Here is a 17,697-nt window from a genome sequence, read left to right as displayed (position 1 = left end):
CTTCCTAACTGTCTTGTTGAACTGCTATGCCACTGGAATGAAGAAACGGAATCTCTAAACCAACCTTTTTAAATTTTTACGTCAATGGGATTACATGAATGACAAAAGTGGACCTATGTGTTTTTTGGACGTATTGTTTCACGTTAAAATGAGCCGACCTTGAGCCATATCGCACCGCATGTGTGTGTGTGTGTGTCTGTGTGTGTGTGTGTGTATGTACTCACCTCCCTGTTCACACAATTGCTGAGCCAGAGCATCTTTGAAAAGGATCTGTCCTCGATGTGTGGCCGTCGCTCTAAAAGATTGGGAAAGAAAAAATGAGAAGAGTTCATTGACTTCAACCAAGTCAATTTGTCATGATGTAAAAAAAAAAATTAAAACTTGTAATAAAACAAAACAGGTTTGACGTTCCAACATGGTATCATACAGATGTGCTGTTATGCATATTTAATTATGACGTAATTCCAATATATTTGCTTAAATACAATTATGCGCAGAAGATAAAACATCTTCTGGTGTCTGATTTCCAGCACCTCATTGCTAAATGTTTGCATGACAGAGAAAGCTGATTGGAGTGTGCCGAATGGCACCAAACATTTAAATGCATTATTTACATCAAGATGTAAAGATCTTTTTTCCATACATACGTCTTTGCTAGATGCACAGAAGCCACTAAACATCATTTATAGAAGTTTTTCCTGTTTTTCTCCTTTATTGAAACCTCCAGTGGCATTTGTTTAATAAATTGGACTACATTTTGTTTTGTTTTTTACATTCATTGGTTACTAAACTCTCAAACAAGACTCATTGAGATTCAGCTAAATTTAGTTAATGCTCATTTTTCATTCAATTGAATTTTGCAACACGTACAACTACCCCTGCGCGAGGGCGGACCTTTTATGGCTACGTTTGTCTTGGCTCATGAATAATGAATACGGCCCTCATTATTTAGTAATAGCGTTTGTGCCACTGCAGAGCTGCAGGGAGGAAGGGGAGGGGAGCATACTTAATTATATTCATATTTCAGAATTGGTTGAGAACTAATTTGAGTTTGGTATCTATGAATAAAAGATGTTGCATTTCCAACAGTAGGTTGCCATGTAGGAACAAGCCTTTTAAATATTTACTAAACACACGTTGGCTAAATGTGAAAGCTCATAAGTTTGGTGTGGGACGACTTTGAACTAAAAATAAGTTTGACTGCTCAGTGAAGAGAAGAGAATCATTCATTTTCCTTCAATTAGCACGCAATATGAATTTTGGACATCAAATGAGACCGTTTGTCACATGGTCACCGTCCAAAATTAATTACTTAGTGTGTATTTATCTGCAAACACAAATTCCCAGAGTAATCACATAAATGCTATTTTTTAGAAGCCAATGCGTATCCAACGCAGCTCTGCCATCCTTACACAAGACCAACACTGGCTAGTTGAACCATACCCGACCATATTTGTTGGATTTATATTCATTAAAGTGAAACAAGGAATTAATGTCATTGTTTTATTAAAGCGATACTAAAAGGGAGCACATTTTGTCAACAAATGTTTCAGTGTGACACTGGCGTCTGCCCTGCTATCACACTCCCACGGGCCCTTTTGGTGTGTGTGTGTGTCCCTAATTACACACACACACACACACACACACACACACATTTATTGAACATTTAAATGTTAATTGGACTTTTGCAAGGGAGAAAAAAAGCAATTAGGGGCCTAAATGCTTCCTTTTCATCCATAGACGGGGGCATCATTCATCTTATGAAAATAAGTGTCATCCTCTCCTCTCTCATTACACTAAAAGAGATTCATAGAGATGAAAAGGGAGACGAGGGTGAGGAGGAAACATGGAATATTTTTTTTGGGGGGGGGGAGGCTAACAAAGGAGCATAAAGTTTGTTGAGAGAGAACAGATCGGGTTTCCATCGACTGCTGTCAAATGTGCAGCTGAGAGTTAAGGGACACACACACACACACACACAGACTCCACGGCAAATATGAATTTTAACATGTATGCAGATGGACAGCATGTCACTCAAGGAGCTCCCAAAAGGGCCTGGAATGGGTAATTACGAAGCATGTCTTCTATGTTAGATTACATGTTGCTGTCGGCTATAAGCATCCCCCAGGAACCACTTTGTCCGCTACACACATTTGACAGACACACATTGGCGTTGTGCCTACTCCAGCTGCATTATTCTGAAACCGCACATGCAGGTAAATATTTTCATGCAAATCGCTTGAAATGAACAATTTGGGCAACACAAATTCTGCTTCACGTTTTCACAACAGTTACTAGCTATGGCAGTTAAAAATGAATTGATTGCTTTGGACTAACTGATGCATAGTCTAAATGGTTGATTTATCTCTGGCGCTGGAGACCAGCTGTGATTGTTGCACCAAAACAAAACAAGGGAGTGGAATTATATGGAGCACAAAAGACACCGACAGTATGATGGCTCCGATCCAAATCGAAGCGTTGGATTGTATTGGACTGGAGGTGTGTTTCAATCCAAGTCCATCAGAAGTAGGTCAAAGTCCAAAATGGACAGCAGTTCTTAGTCAGAATTACATGAGTGTATATTTATCTTAAAAGCCATTTCAACTTATAACACAACAGTCACTTACTAGAAATTGCAGTCTGTTTTGTGTCATTTCATCACAACCAGCATAGTTGGACATCCTTGAGAAGGTGCAGCAGGCAACAGTGGTGGAGCCCAATTCAGCCCCTCCTCCTGATGCCACTAAATTAATTGAGAAAAGGCTCCTGGAGCTCATGTAAATGTAATGGAGCTCAACAGAGGAGGAGCGTTGGGAGCTATTTGGCACATTACTTGCTTGTTAACACGGTTCATAGAAATTTACAGCTCCAAGGAGGATGCAAAAAGCATTCCCGAGTGAGTAATAATTGGGGGAAAGGTGGAAGAAAAAAGGTTCATCTTTCGCATCCTTAAAGGTCAGGTTAGGACAAGTGGGGTGAAGAAAAAAACAATCAACAAGAGCAGTTGTTTCAACGGCTATAGATGTTGTCACTCGACAGCATTTTACGGGAACGTTCACACAAAATTCAAGTGGAGCCGACTTCTCTCCCCTGCGGAACTTCAAAATGAAGCCGGGTTCCCCATGCTCTATTTCATCTGGAATTCATAGTTCTCAGCAGGTGGGCACACGACCCCCAAGGCGAGGTTTTGTTATATCGCTGGATGAGATGAGGACGCTTTGCAACAGTATTGATGGCAGCACTCGGATGTTATATGCAGGGATCTATGGAAGTGTACAATTACTGAGGTCATGGGTCAGTCTCTTAGGAAAACAGAAATTCCCCGAGGTCAAATAAAATTGAATTTTCTTATATTGTATTTCGCATACGACACGAGGACTGTATATTGAGAAAGACATCGACATACCTCACAAGACCAGTTCAGTGAGCATTAAGGAATTTCCTTTGAGCATGTGCTGATTAATTTGCATCTTTTTTTTTGGGACACTTAATCCGAAAGATGAGCCACAATCAAAGAAGGACAATATAGTGGTTCAAATCTCGACTCAGACCTTCCAAGGAGTAACTCAAGTTGTTGCCTTTTTTTTTTAAATACGTTTTTTCTTAAAGCATCTTCAAGACTGTTGTCATCATGTGAAGGCAAAGCACTATTAGCTGTTTAACTATTGAGACACATTTAAAAATAATATGCATTGATGCTATAGGAATCATGTTTGAGTTAATCTTTCATTCCTTGTCATTAAAGCCAACAAAGGAAAGGAAGGAAGATCTAAAATAAAAATAGATATAAAAAGAAAAAATAATAGAATTTTAAAAATAGACAATTTATGTAAATATGTAATAGTTTTTTTTTTTCTTTCCGCATCTTTAATTAATTAATTCCCTAAACCATCAATCACATTGGTTCGCATAACGTCTTCAGTGGATTTGTCACATGGCCGCAGGCCAGGAGTTTTAATGAAGACGGGAGCTCGTTAACCACTCATTTGCTGTTAATATGGACTGGGTTATGGATTAGAATACATAGGAAATCAATGACGGTGCTATCACCAGCAGCAATTAAGTGAGCAAAAGGTCATCTGTCAGTTTGAGGTTTGAACTTTGACCCCTGAATGACATCGAAAGCTGTGTATTGTCATGTGTTCATCTGGGGCAACAGATAAATGAGGTTCCAAATACATTGAACTTTTTAATGAAAGGTTAGAAGGTATACATACATTCATTGATCATTCGGCTATCAATCAAAACGTTATGTATCAGCTTATGTCATTTTATATCGACCCACACACACATGTACAAAGAATCAAATGGCTGTGGTTACAACTTCTTAATGTCCGTGCTCTAAACTCAGGCAAAACTCGCATCCTGGCGTCCATCTTTAAAATCAACTGTGAGATATATTTGACTTGTCAAAAGTAAGTTTGAGTTTCAGTCGTGCATGGAACACCTTGTTCATCTTCCCGTTCTCCTCCAAGGCCTCCTTTTACCTTCCGTAGGTAATTTACAACCCCGTAGAAAATGAGTTCTTCTGGATGTCCATGTACTCCATCTTGCTCCTCACAGTGATGTGTCGCTACCAACCTTTCCCACAATATCGGCCATAAAACTTCTCGGCGGCCACATTTTAATGCAGCGACAGAGCGGCTTTGGCCTTTTGAAGGACACTGGGTGTCTGAGGCTTTAATTCAAACACTCGCAGAGGCTTCGTGGACACTCAATCAGAACCCAAGCACTACAGGCAAGGGCAGGACATGATCAAGTGTAATTTGTGTTACAACCAGAGGCTTTTTTTTTTTTTTTTTTTTTACAATTTGAGCTCATTCTCATCCCAGGTTGTCAAACAGCAATGCTCTGTCAGATGCTGTGTCTGAGCAGATCTCCTGCCATTCCCTGATGCAATGAATTTAAATGAACCCTTAAATGACCTTTTATTTGCAAAATGGATACTCATAAGAAAACTCGCAGATGTACATTTATTCTTGATCCTGTGCTTAAAATGACAAATATCACTGCGGGGGACTGTCCAGTAGTTGTGAAACTCTTCTTAGTTTATGTCTGTATCGCACAAGGCGCTACAGTGAATTCATCTTGACTATAAAATTGTAACATTCCTTACATTTTATTACATTTTGCTGTTACTATATATTTTTTATATCTTTTCTTTTTGTCAAAAATACATTACAAAAAATTAACGACTATAAGCTAACCCAATCAAGGACAATCCCAATGAGCTGACTTGCACCCAACGGTAAATGTGTTTGCTGGCATCCAGTAAATTTGTTTGGCTTTGTGAATATTGTCTAAACAGCAGCTCGGCTTCACCAAATTCCCCCGCGGAATCCTTTTTTGTTAGTCTGACCATAAAAGTCTCTGTCAGACAGTTTGCATTCATTAGGGCTTTTTGCCATGACTGCCAAAATACTTCTTTCCATTGAGGCTTTTGTGAAACACTAATGTGCAATTGGTTTATTTGTTTCTTTTTCAAAAGAAGCAACGATTCCTTGCACTAGTTTATGAAGGCACACATTAAACGGCATTTGGTGTCCATCAAACGACTGAATTTTTATCTGTATATAATTTCTCTCACCCGTGCAAGTGTTATTTGATAGAATGCATTTAGCAAAAAGCACTTGACTGGTCCTATTTTCCAGAACAAGCAGATAATTGCTTCTGACAAACAAAAGGCATGTGGCTTAAATTCACAGCATGCCTTTTGAAAGGAATACAAGTCGCTGTTCACCATGAAAAGCAACATGAGGCAAAAGCAAGCAATGTCACTAAAGAGTGAAACATTCACTCACTCTTTCAGCAAAAAAAGTCAAATTAAATTTCATATTGACATTATATACAGATCAAAATGCATGAGTTTTAGTGAATACCTGTTCTACAGTACAATTACCATATAGCTGCCAAATGGTGAATCATGATTGGGCAGGGCTTTCTTGTTTATAACATTTATACACTAAGTCATTGTTGCCCTCCAACTGACTGAAAAGCCATCTTAACATCCAGTCAGCGCTTCAACTGAGGGAAGAACGCCCGTTCTGTCAGCCCATAAAATATTCCCATAGCCACTGGGTCAAAGCAAGGCCGCACAGCAGTGATGAATAGTCGTGTCTGCCTGTCTTGGTTGGTATATGCGTGTCTGGACAAACCTGACGATTCATTAGCCGTAGCTCACTCGGCCATTGAAAACACAAACGACCACAAACCGGACAGTACACAAAAAGTGACTTACAAGAAGTTGACGCAGCCGGTGCCGGGAGGTGGAGCGATCCAGACAAAGCTGAAACTGGTGGAGGGCTGGTGGCTCACGTGGGAGGCGACCACACTGCAGACAAACTGGGTGCCGCTATATTGACGCTCTGGCATCATACCTGGAAGAAACACGGGAAAGATGGTCATCACATGCATTTACCATTGTGTCTTTTGACAAAACAAAGTGCACCCGTAGAACTTCAATTTGTTATTATTCACAGGATGTTGCCCAAAACAAGAGTTGACATATGTAACAAGCTTCATCCAAGGCAGAACAAAAACATTTCTGCAGATCTTAAATTGGAAGATCTCATAACAGTGTAAGGGATCAGGTTTACAAGGAAATTGTTCTTTTGTGTCTAGATTTTATTGTCCTCAGTTTATGTCATTGGTTAAGCTTGGGGGGTGGGGGTAGTGCAGGGCCACTGGCCCCCCTTGAAATATCCTTGGACCCCTCAGGTGCCACTATCAGATCATTGACTTTTGGGTATCTCCGGATTTTTCTGGGATTTTTTTTTTCACCCCAACATTTCCACCATCCTTCGTAAGTAAAATCAAATGTATCTTTATCAGCGAGAATGTTCTGGGTTTGTAAAGATTTTCTTTAATTGTGATGTTTTTCCATCATCTGATCTCCAAACATGATAACAAAAAACCATTCAACCCTGCAGATAATCCATATTTTCTTCCCTACCTTTTTTTTTGTCCGTTCCTTATTCATTGAATTCTAACCTTGAGTCACCACCTGACATAACAATTCATGAGGGTCCATGTTCGCCTATGATTGCACCGAAGAAATTAAATCATGTAAGTGGTTGTCATATCTCAAAGGGCAAAGGCGCGATTCTGGCTGATTCATCAATGCTATGTTATGCAGACATTTAGAGTGCTTTAATATTTTACCGAAACTAAATGGCTTTCTAGTGTCGGCAGAGAGACATCCGAGCCTTGCATTAAATACACAGCCGCAGTAAATAATTCATCTGTAAAGATAATTGTGTGATAATTTTGGGAATTCATCATCTTCCCACAACACGAGGTCATCATTTGGAGCGTGCGCAAAATGCGTGATACAACTCTGAAGATGTACTGTGAGCTATATCACCTGCACATGCGACCCAGCCCTTCCCCCGTTGCACCCCTCGGTCGTAACTCAACGTACAGAGAACATAATCATGCTCACGAAATGATTTATAACTCCGTGCAAATCATTATGCGTAATCGTTTTAGTGCGTCTCAAAACAAATGACTTCAAGGAAAATCATTCCAGCCTGTAATAATGTTGACCTCAGTAACATACTTAAATAATGCTATGCTGTAAATGTGAGGGCCATATGTGTGCCTCGCATTCATTCTTTCACTAAATGTGACAACACTTTTGTGTAAAGAGGGATCAATTGATCACAATGAAAGTTGCTCAAGTCTGAATATGTGCAAAATAAAGTCACTTGTAAGCACATGAAGAAAAAGAAAGAAAATCCTGCATAGTTGAGCATTTCAGTATCAAATGTTTATCAACAAGCATATTTGGAGGCATACAATGAAACACAAGTGCACGTTTCTTACTTTTAAACTGATTGTGACACACTGCAATAATTATAGAAGAAAATACTTGCTTCGAAATGAGGTGAGGATGGAAAGGAAAACCCATGCACTCCAGGAAAACTCTGAACATTTGTATTCCCATTGGAAAAATACACTTGGGAATGAAATGCAAATAACCCAACTCGTTCTCTTTCATGTTGAGGAGAGAGTGGGTGAAAAAAATGACTATTATTCAATGAAATCCAAACAGTAAATGATTCAGTCCAACACTACGCTTTGGAGAGCCGACACTCTTGGCTCGGCATAGTGGGATGAGCAAAAGAGAAGACATGGGTGCTTTCATCACTGTGAAATGCAAATATATAACAAAGCGCTAAACCCCTGTGACCATCTCCGTCTTCTTTTCAACAACAGAGTAGCAAATTTAAACAACTGATGTTGCATTCTTTCAACTTTTCTCACATGAGCGTGACGCTGACAGTTGGTGACAAAGAATTTTTTTTTTCTGTTTTGTGAACATTGAAGGATGACGTTAATTCACTTCTCAGTTAATAAATACTGCATGAAACATGCGCAGGGCGTTGCCTAATTTTGCAAAGAGGTGAGTTCGACCTGATGTTGGTAATTTCACATCTGTGCGAGAGGGAGGGCTGTGCCTCTGTGGGAGTGGACACAGCCAGCTTCAATCTTTACTATTTATTAAATGTGGTGCGCTGGTCGCAAAATACAAAAGAAGAGATCACCATAGTCCTTCAATGTGACCACAATATGAAATTAGCTATTCAAATAATTGGATCTCAAAGTGCAAAATATATATATATAATCATAGTTTGACTACAGCATTGTCCTCAGCAAATTCTTCAATACTGTACAACATTAAAATGAGAATCATTTTGTGAAGACTAACATGTTTTTTGCCATCCTGGTTATGCATAATTACACAATATGTCAAAGACTTTCAAAGTTAATTTGCAGGTAATGCCCATTGTCACTTTGAAAATGGTAAGACCTTCCAAAAAAATATGTCACTACTTTCAGCAAATTCACACATCTGCCTTTGTCCTCTTTGTCATCTGTCTTTTATGACACAGCACCCCCCTGTCCCATCCCATCCCATATCACTTTGCAAAGCTAATAAGCTTTCCACTGCCAAGCGCAAATCAAGTCAACTAAATGGAGTGAGAATCTCCCGGTGGAGCAGATGGGCGATTGCTGGCTCAGCCTGGCACTGACTTTCACACTGTAGGAGCAGGAGGAGCCAACACACTGGCACAAGAAATCATGGTTAGAGAGAGGGACCGCTCACAAATGTAAATTATACAGGAAGCACCATTCAACATCTGGCCAAGAGCTAATATCCCAAAAGGTCATTCACTGATGTTATAACAACCAGCTTGGGACACATAAACGAAACCAGGAGCGTGGATACAAACCAATACACAAAAATGAAAACCTGTTAGAGCAGAAGTGTCAAACCCATGGCCTGAGGGCCAGATACGGCCCACCACATCATTTTATGTGACCCATGAAGACAAATTGTGCATTGACTTTATGTGTCAATACTGAAATTTCTAATTGTCTTCACTTTTAAAAACTACAGATATTGCTAGCAATTTTATTACCAGGCATATTTTGCAAACATTTGAACAGTTTTTACTAGTGTCTGATTTCAAAGCTAGTTATTCATCAGTTTGTTGTGTAGCCTACTCTGTATATAATATATGCGTTGACAGTCATAATGGCTCTCCGAAGGGAACTGAGTAAAAAAAAACTGTTTGACACCCTGTTAGAACATTCGGATATGTAAAAAGTCTGCAGAAGTATGGGAATCCGCCAACATGTAGCCGCAAGACTCCTGTCAAAATGTTCCACACAATGCTGACATAAATGATACATCACACAAACTCTGGCAGCTCCAGTCGGGTCCCCATACGCTTTTGTGCTGCTGAATGAGCCCATATGATACTTTGTGCGTTGGGCCGCATTCAGCCTTTCTTTAGTCTCACGGCTCGGCCTTGGTGTGGCGAGGTGTGACGTTGCCAGGAAGAAGCTGTGGGTGGTGAAAGATGCCAGTGGTCAGCCTAACAGGGCACATTGTGGGAAAAAAGGACAAAAGGGACACCCGGGGTTGAGATACCCACTGAACTTCCTTTAAGGACCAAAAAGGATTCCAAAATATTCCTTTATTGGAATAAACACACATTATGCAAGGACATGCATCCTTTGCACAATCCTCAACACAAGGACACACACAATCCAAACAGACTACTCATGCGGCGTGTTCTTTCAAAAGCTACACGTCTTACGAGCCTAAATGATGAATGGAGCACAGAGAGGCTTAATAATATTCTCCCTGAACTAATGTGTCATCATTGAAATGAATGTTCTGAATGAAACAAAGTGTTGTTTTGGAGCTGCACCCTGTTTGATGAATGACACTTTCACCTTTCTGCACAGCCATTAGCATCCATCTCACATGGCATTTTCCAAACACGCATGCAAATATGGTATGTACTGCATATTTATGTGTTCTAGCAAGGAGATGCATAAGTGTGCTACTTACACTGCTCTATTAACAGTAATGAAAGTATTGACGTCTGAAGATTTGGGGAGCAAAATATTCCAGCAAGGATAAAAAATATATAATCACGGGATTGGAAATTTACCGTGTGCTGTGAGAGGAAAGTCTCAGCTCTAGCTGCTCAGACTGGAGTGAAAATCAGAAATGGAAAATATAGGAGTTGTCGAAATGAATCGACTAATGGACAGCTAATTGATTATCAAAATTAATTGATGACTATGTTAATAATCAAGTAATCATTTGGAGCCACTGTTTATCTTAAAATTCTCCAAATCCTCTCATGTCATCCTCTTGACAGCAAAGATTCTCTGGTTTTGGCAATCATGTATAAAAGCAGTGGTTATCTTTTGTGTTACAAACATTTCCAAACATCCAAACTTTTATTTTGGAAAACAGTGATTGAAACAGGAACTAAATCAATTTCAAAAAGATAAGAGGACATCAATTCCTCTCATGTGATATCGCTTGTATTTTTGAGACATTAAATAACAGTTGAAATTTGTTTGTGCTGCATTTTAAAGCCAAATAAATTGTATCCAATTATTAATCGATGGAATAATTGATAGGATAATCGATTCTAAAAAGATTTCATAGTGATACCCCTAGAAAATGTCTACTATCAAATAGGAGCAGGTCAAGATAAAGATGAGTTGATGATATAATCCATCAGGTTGAACAAAATGTGTCTGAACAGGCATGTTGGTGCTGCTGGCCTGACTGGAGCTTGTGGAAGATCAACCATGTGAGGTCAGCCAACTCTGAGCTCGAGGAGAAACTTTCCACACGGGGTGGCAAAGTCACCGTTTGTCCTTGTGCGTCCACTTTTGCTCTCCATGCCGCTAGACGCCCATCCATCAGTGACAGCCACGAGCCTTCCGCGGATGTGTGTCAGCGTGGCTTGGCGGGCACACATCACAGCGGCTTTACCGGCAGGCGGCAAGGCTAATTTGATTTTTAATTCAACGCGACTCCTCGACTAATCGTTTGAGCTGGGGATTAATTAATCTGATTTGACTTGTGCTAATTTCCAGCACCCACGTCCGGCAGCGAATAAACAAACTGGTGGGGGCTGCGCTCTCGCAGGCTGTGTTCTGACATGCATGTTGAGAATGAACGACACCAGCGGCGACAGGTGAAGGGCCTGTAGAAAGCGTGTCGCCCTTGCGCCGCAGCATGCATGTGACATGCTAATTGCATTTATTAATTGTGAATACAGACGAGGTTTGGAGCTGAGAGGCAATAGCGGACTTATCATGAGTGATAGAAACTATTTTCACGGACAAAATATAGGTCGGATTGAATCTGGGTAAGCCGAGAGGCTCTTGGTTTAAAAAAAAGTGGACGGAGAGATTTGATCCAGTCTTTTTTTTTTTTTGGGTGGTCTGTAGAATCACTCCACATCCTGCTCATCCCGAAGCAGCAGAGTACTTCAAGTGCGTTAACACTCCCTGCAAGGGAACTTTAAATATGAATAGAGCTCAGAGGCCAAGAAGGCTTTGTAAAATCACTTTTCCTACGTTTGCACGCTGAGCCCGCAGCTGCCCACTCACTTTGAAAGGTACATGCGGAGGTATGCAACATGACGCCAGAGAAGACACACTTCAAAGTCAACTCGCCTTTTGTGCTGGAACTGACGCAAACTCAATGGAGTGCGCAGAAATACGAGTCAAATGCCGTCTATATTTCTACCTCTCCCGCTTTCTGACACGGAAGGCAATCTCGCAGCGTGGCAGAAAATAACACCGGCTCGAGCGAGACCACACATCGGAGCAACGGCCCACGCCTGCTGCTTTCCGACAGCGGGGGGAAAAAAAATGAAATGGAATAACACGGATTAGAAAATGGACACTACGCGCTTGCACACTGCTTTGAAATCGATCACAGCCTGCATGTTTGTGACCAGCAGGAGAAGGTGAAGTTGCAAGTCCATCTCACCTGAGAGTCTGGGAGTTTAAGCCATCGCTAACACGCTGGTCTGGACTCTTGATTTCACTTGAATTAATAATGGAGATGGTTCTCTGAATTCTTTGAAGGTGCGTTTGCTTTTAACTTGCAGTCAGGGGGAGGACTAGTGATGCATCATCACCCGAGCGTCCTTGAGATTCAGAATCTAATGTTTAGCCACCTGTTATCAGCCTGTTAACATTATGAAGGCGGCGGAACTCAAGAGGAGGAGGCCGGAAAGGTAGCAAGCATAACAACAAGCCTCCTCCAGTCCATCTCCAAATTTGGTCCTCTGCGAGCACAAATAACCTCTGCTCCTGACAATTCATTTCATCTTCTACACTAATGAATCCATCACAAGGAGCCGTGCGCCATACAACATAGCAGCCCTGAGTGGGGAAGAACTAATGGCTTAGATAAGTCATCATCATCATCATTATTAATTAACATCCTCACCACCTCTATTGCAACTTGTTTCCCTTCTCCTCAATTCCAAACCAGGCATCAACAGTTTGGATGTCAGCATTCAAGGTTATTGTAATGAAGGATGTCAGAGCAGATGTGCGCATCTTAAATGCGGGAATGTGTTGCGGAATGAATAGATAAGTCACAGAACGTGTGTGTGTGTGCATCTATTACATGGCGTGCGTGTGTGTGTGTGTGCGTATGTATGAAGAAGCCTAAGTGGCGCAGTCAGGGAGCTGTCAGCAGAGAACCAGGAAGCGAGCTGATCACAGAAAGGCAACGTGTTTGAAGTCTCCTAGGGACTGACAGCTTCCCCCACCCCAACCCCATGCAACGCCTTCCCTCGCCCCTTTTCCTCACCCTCACGATAGCATTCCTTTTCCCCCTACACACACACACACACACACACTCAGCAGGGAGCGAGATGATGAGAGGTGTATTAGTAGGGCTGGTATGACGGCTATGAGGAAACACACTTGCACTCTCGGGGGAGACGTGTGTGAGAATAGGTAGAGGCTGACAAGGTTTTGTGAATGTGTTTGCGTAAACAGCAACACAGTGAGCTGCCATCGCTCATCAATCAGGCTCAGTGGGCGAGAGGGTGAACACAGTCCACCTTCGCCCGTGAGATGGTGAAAAATTGACATTTAAAAACATGATTGGCATTTTTTTAAAGTGATGTAGTGTCATTTCACAATGTCAGGCCTCTTAAAAATGCCAATGATATTTTTTTGTAATGTGTTTGAATGTACACGTTTCTTTTATTTATGTTTCAGTTTTACACTAAACTTCAACTTGAACTTATTTGGCCTTATTTGGAGAACTGTGGAAAAAAACATGACCCCCATTTTTTTTTTTTTTTTTTTTTTACTGCAAAAGTAAGAACAGGTGCTTCAATGGAAACTGAAGTTTAGTGTAATATGAAATAAAGTGAATCTCAAGAGGATCACTATGAATATTTCCATGCAGAGTGATTGCAATTTTGACCACACACACGCTAGCTGCACAGGTCAAGGTGCAGCTGAATTTCATCTCTAATAGTCATTGTGTGTGTGTGTGTGTGTGTGTGTGTGTGTGTGTGTGTGTGTGTGTGTGTGTGTGTGTGTGTGTGTGTGTGTGTGTGTGTGTGTGTGTGTGTGTGTGTGTGTGTGTGTGTGTAGGAGGCCATCCGTCATGAGGACAGACTGGGGGGGCTGAACGTCCCTGTCACTAAGCTGTCGCTTTATCAGCCAGCCAGTTCCATCATACTGAAATGAGGACCGGCCAAAAGCGAGCGGTACCGCAAAATCATACAACTATGCAAATGAAGGACAAAATAAACATCACCCGGCCATCCATCAATGAACGTGTTCTGAGAGGCTTAGTATCAGCACGGCGACACCAATCAACCATCCGGACGTTGGTCGGGTATGATGGAAGGCCATCCCATCACTCCCATCCGCTCTCGCTCCCCCCCTCGCCTCCTCGCTTTTCAACACTCGCCGTTTGTTACATTTCATCCACACTGTCCAAATTCTCCCTCCCCACTCGGCACTTATTGCCTTGGCTTTAATCTCACCACTTTGCTTTGTTTTGCTTTTCTGGTCATCAATTTCAGGCCCCTGGAAAAAAAGGTTCATCCCCATAATTTCAATCTTGAGAGAGATTTTTACAAGGGAAAGGCACTCTGACTTTTTATTTTTATTTTATGCGATTGAAAACATTTGATTATTCCAAGAACAATTCGAGACATTTATTTCCAGCAAGGTTCCAGCTCTTTGGAGTTTAATCAGCTCATTATAGTTGTTGTATAAAGCACAGATAATCAGATAAACAAAAACATGCCAATTTGCTGTTGTGCTTAATCGTGATCCATTAGAGGATCATTCCTTGAAGACTTTGTCAATTCCGTTCGGCAAAAACCACAAGGCTGGAATGGAAACAAAGCGCTCTAAATGGAATAAATGTCAAAGTGGAGGGAAAAAAAAAAAAACATAAAGCAGTCTGAATTCTCAAGTAGCTGAGTCAGGCCACACTGACGTTAATCTTGAGAAAGCACCGCCGCTACTCAATACAACTAACCAAAGTTGACCTCTTTACACACTAACCCACATTACAAGTGTGAACACATCACCCAAAATACCACACGGACTTGTTGGCACAGTGAAAGCGTTCCACTGCTGTGTCAAGCACTTTTTTTTTCCAGGTGGCATATTTTCGAAAAACAAGTCATTCTACACCACTTCTTTCTTAACCATGCCCGCTTTGCGCAATGTTTTTTCACTCTCTCACTCTCGGCTTAAAAGGTCTGTGGCTGGTGCTGAATCTCCCAGCATTGTTCACTAAGAGCCCAATTGCTTCATTGAGCTAATTTGACAGTGAGTTCACTTCTTCTGACGCAGTAAAAAAAATATATGCCCCCAAAAGTCTGACATTTTTATTACAAATGCAGTGTGAAGTGCCTTGTTATTCAGCACGATAGAAAGCCAATAAAACTTTCCCTTCGCTGTCTCCGCCACCAGCCAGCGATAAAATCCATAAAAGTCACGCCGTGAAAAAGCAATGCAACATGCTGTAGTGGTTGAATGAGGGCGAAAGAGTAGACTGCGGAATGATCTCCGACAAGCTCGTCTGACCACACCGACCACGAAACAACTTTCGAAAACTCCAAGACTCCACTCGTCCGTTTTATTATCCTTACCCATGTGCACTCACTGGGCAAAATATTAGGTACACCTATCGTACATCATCTATTGGAATCTAATCAATGAGCAGTGTTGGAATTTTGTTTATGATTGAGGTTTTTGAATCTGCAATTTAGAATAGAAGTAGACGAATATAAAGCTGTTTCAGTGTCTGTGTCCAAAGGTCTGTTTCACTTCTTACATGGACACATCTGTCAGCCACATGCTCCCCCTGCCAGTCACATCTCAAACAGCTGGCGTATGTCTGTGCAATTCTCCATTGAATTGTAGTCGTGTTCCTCGCATGCCTCCATTGAGACGGATTAGAGCCACACCCCTTCCAAGACACTAAACACCAGGATTGTTAAAAAAAAAAAAAAATTCTTCCCCTCAGATCCTTCAATACTTGTCACAACAATACAAAGGATGATGGTGCCGCTCCACATCTTCAAAGTGTTACATATCAGCAGCTTTCTTTCAGAAAACTGATGAAACTTTAGTCCATGGGTAAGCTTGCCAAGATGTGACACTTACCCAAATTGCACACAGATGAAAATTCCGCATTATGTAATGTAAAGGATTATTTAAAAAAAAAAAAGCGCGGCTTTATGAGCTATTGCCCATATTTTGAAACTTTTTTTTTTTTAATTAGGGAGTGCAAACAATGTCAGCATTCCACTTTCCAGAGTAAAAATGGATAAAGGAGACACCCGGGCATCTATTCTGGGCCATTCTGCATCTTCTCCAAGGACAACCTCATTGTTGGTCAAAAGGCCTCGGGGAATCTCCAGAACACTCAAGGGCTTCATCTATTCACACTTGACGGACTTTTAGCTTTCTCTATGTTGTCCGGAAATAGATCAAGGTGAGTTTCCATTCAGCTGTGTGAAGATATTTAAAGTACATTCACATCCAAGACTCAATAGAGTACATTGTAGTCAATAAAGAAGCGAATAATCTAAAATGTACGTTTTTTTCCAGCTGATTTAGCAATTCGGGTAGACTACGCCCCAAACCAGTTCGTCTTCCACCAGTCAATTGGGGACCTGACAAGAAATACAAATGAGTCAGGCCAGCTGCATGAAAGTCATTGAAAGAATCCCTGGACCTTCCTCCTTGATCGATTGGAACCTGGAAATTCCAAACTGTGAGGCAGAAATGCTTGTCACTAGTACACTGTGCTTCAATTCTCAAAAGACCAGTCATCATAGTCAGCCTTTCTTCTCGCCCAGATAACATAAGACTCTACTCGTTCTGGGAACGGATGTGGATTGCTGAGCCGGGTCGTGCACCCTGTGAAATTTCAACATTGCGCTCATCAGTGAGGGGCTGCTAAACTGAGCATCACAGCCGAGGACGTCACACTGAGGGTCGCATGTCAGACTTACCGAAGCCAAAAGCAGCCGGCGCTGGGATGGGAGCAGACTGGACGGGTGTGGAGGTGTACAGGCCCGTCACTAACAGACCGTCGAAGGACACGCTGGTCGAGATGGTCACTGGGGAGAGAAGAGCATTGCGTTATTTTGGTCTATTCATCTTATTCATTGATATTGTACAAAATAATTCGCAGAATCGTAAGAACCCGAATGTTTTTTTTTAACGGATGCAATCTGTTGTCCTTTCTCATGTGCTTCGTCGAGTTAAACCGCCGGTGTCAAACCCAAGGCCCGAGGGCCAGATTCGGCCCGCCATATAATTTTGTGTGGCCCGTAAAGACAAATTGTGCATCAAATTACAAATTGTCTTTTCTTTAAAAAAAATAGAGATGTTATCAGCAATTTGTATTACCATTCATCTGAAAATTGAAATATTTGAACAGTTTTTACTCGTCTCCTGATTTCAAAACAAAAATTGAAATGTTTATGCCGTGTCAAACTATCTGCATTGCCATCCAAGCTATCTTCACCCCCACCTACGCAACCCTCAGCAGAAGCTAATTCAGATTAGGGTTTGGCTGAACAAACATTTTACTGTGTGGCTCAATATAGACACACAAAAATCCCCTTCATAAAAACTCAACTTTCTTGACACAAGATTAAAAAAAAAATGATTTCCATACAGCCCAAGAAAAACAATCTTGATAATCTAATTGTCTGTAACCCCGACAGTCAAGTTAGGTTTGTGCTCATTTTAGGTCACCACAAACAGCATCAGGGTGAAATATGCCAAAGGTCTATTACTCTGCGGTTGAGATCTACAGCTTAGTGTCACCCGCAGCAAGTTAACTATTGATCCACCCTG

General features: G+C 41.3%; 1 protein-coding gene across 4 annotated transcripts in view; it reads right to left on the bottom strand.

Annotated features, from left to right (window-relative positions):
* reln (reelin) overlaps positions 1–17,697 on the bottom strand; it is a 59,369-nt gene that overhangs the window by 29,399 nt on the left and 12,273 nt on the right. For all 4 annotated transcript variants that reach the window (XM_085914487.1, XM_085914488.1, XM_085914489.1 and 1 more), the window contains exons 2-4: positions 16,845–16,952; positions 6,239–6,377; positions 225–295 (exon numbers count right to left, since the gene is read on the bottom strand). In XM_085914487.1, the coding sequence (XP_085770613.1) occupies positions 225–295; positions 6,239–6,377; positions 16,845–16,952 (318 nt within the window). The remainder of the gene's footprint in view (positions 1–224; positions 296–6,238; positions 6,378–16,844; positions 16,953–17,697) is intronic.

Source organism: Syngnathus leptorhynchus, chromosome 6, assembly GCF_054491065.1.
Source record: "Syngnathus leptorhynchus isolate UIUO chromosome 6, UIUO_Slep, whole genome shotgun sequence".
Classification (NCBI taxonomy): Eukaryota; Metazoa; Chordata; class Actinopteri; order Syngnathiformes; family Syngnathidae; genus Syngnathus; species Syngnathus leptorhynchus.
Note: the sequence above shows the minus strand (reverse complement) of the source record. Positions and strands in the feature narration are given on the sequence as shown.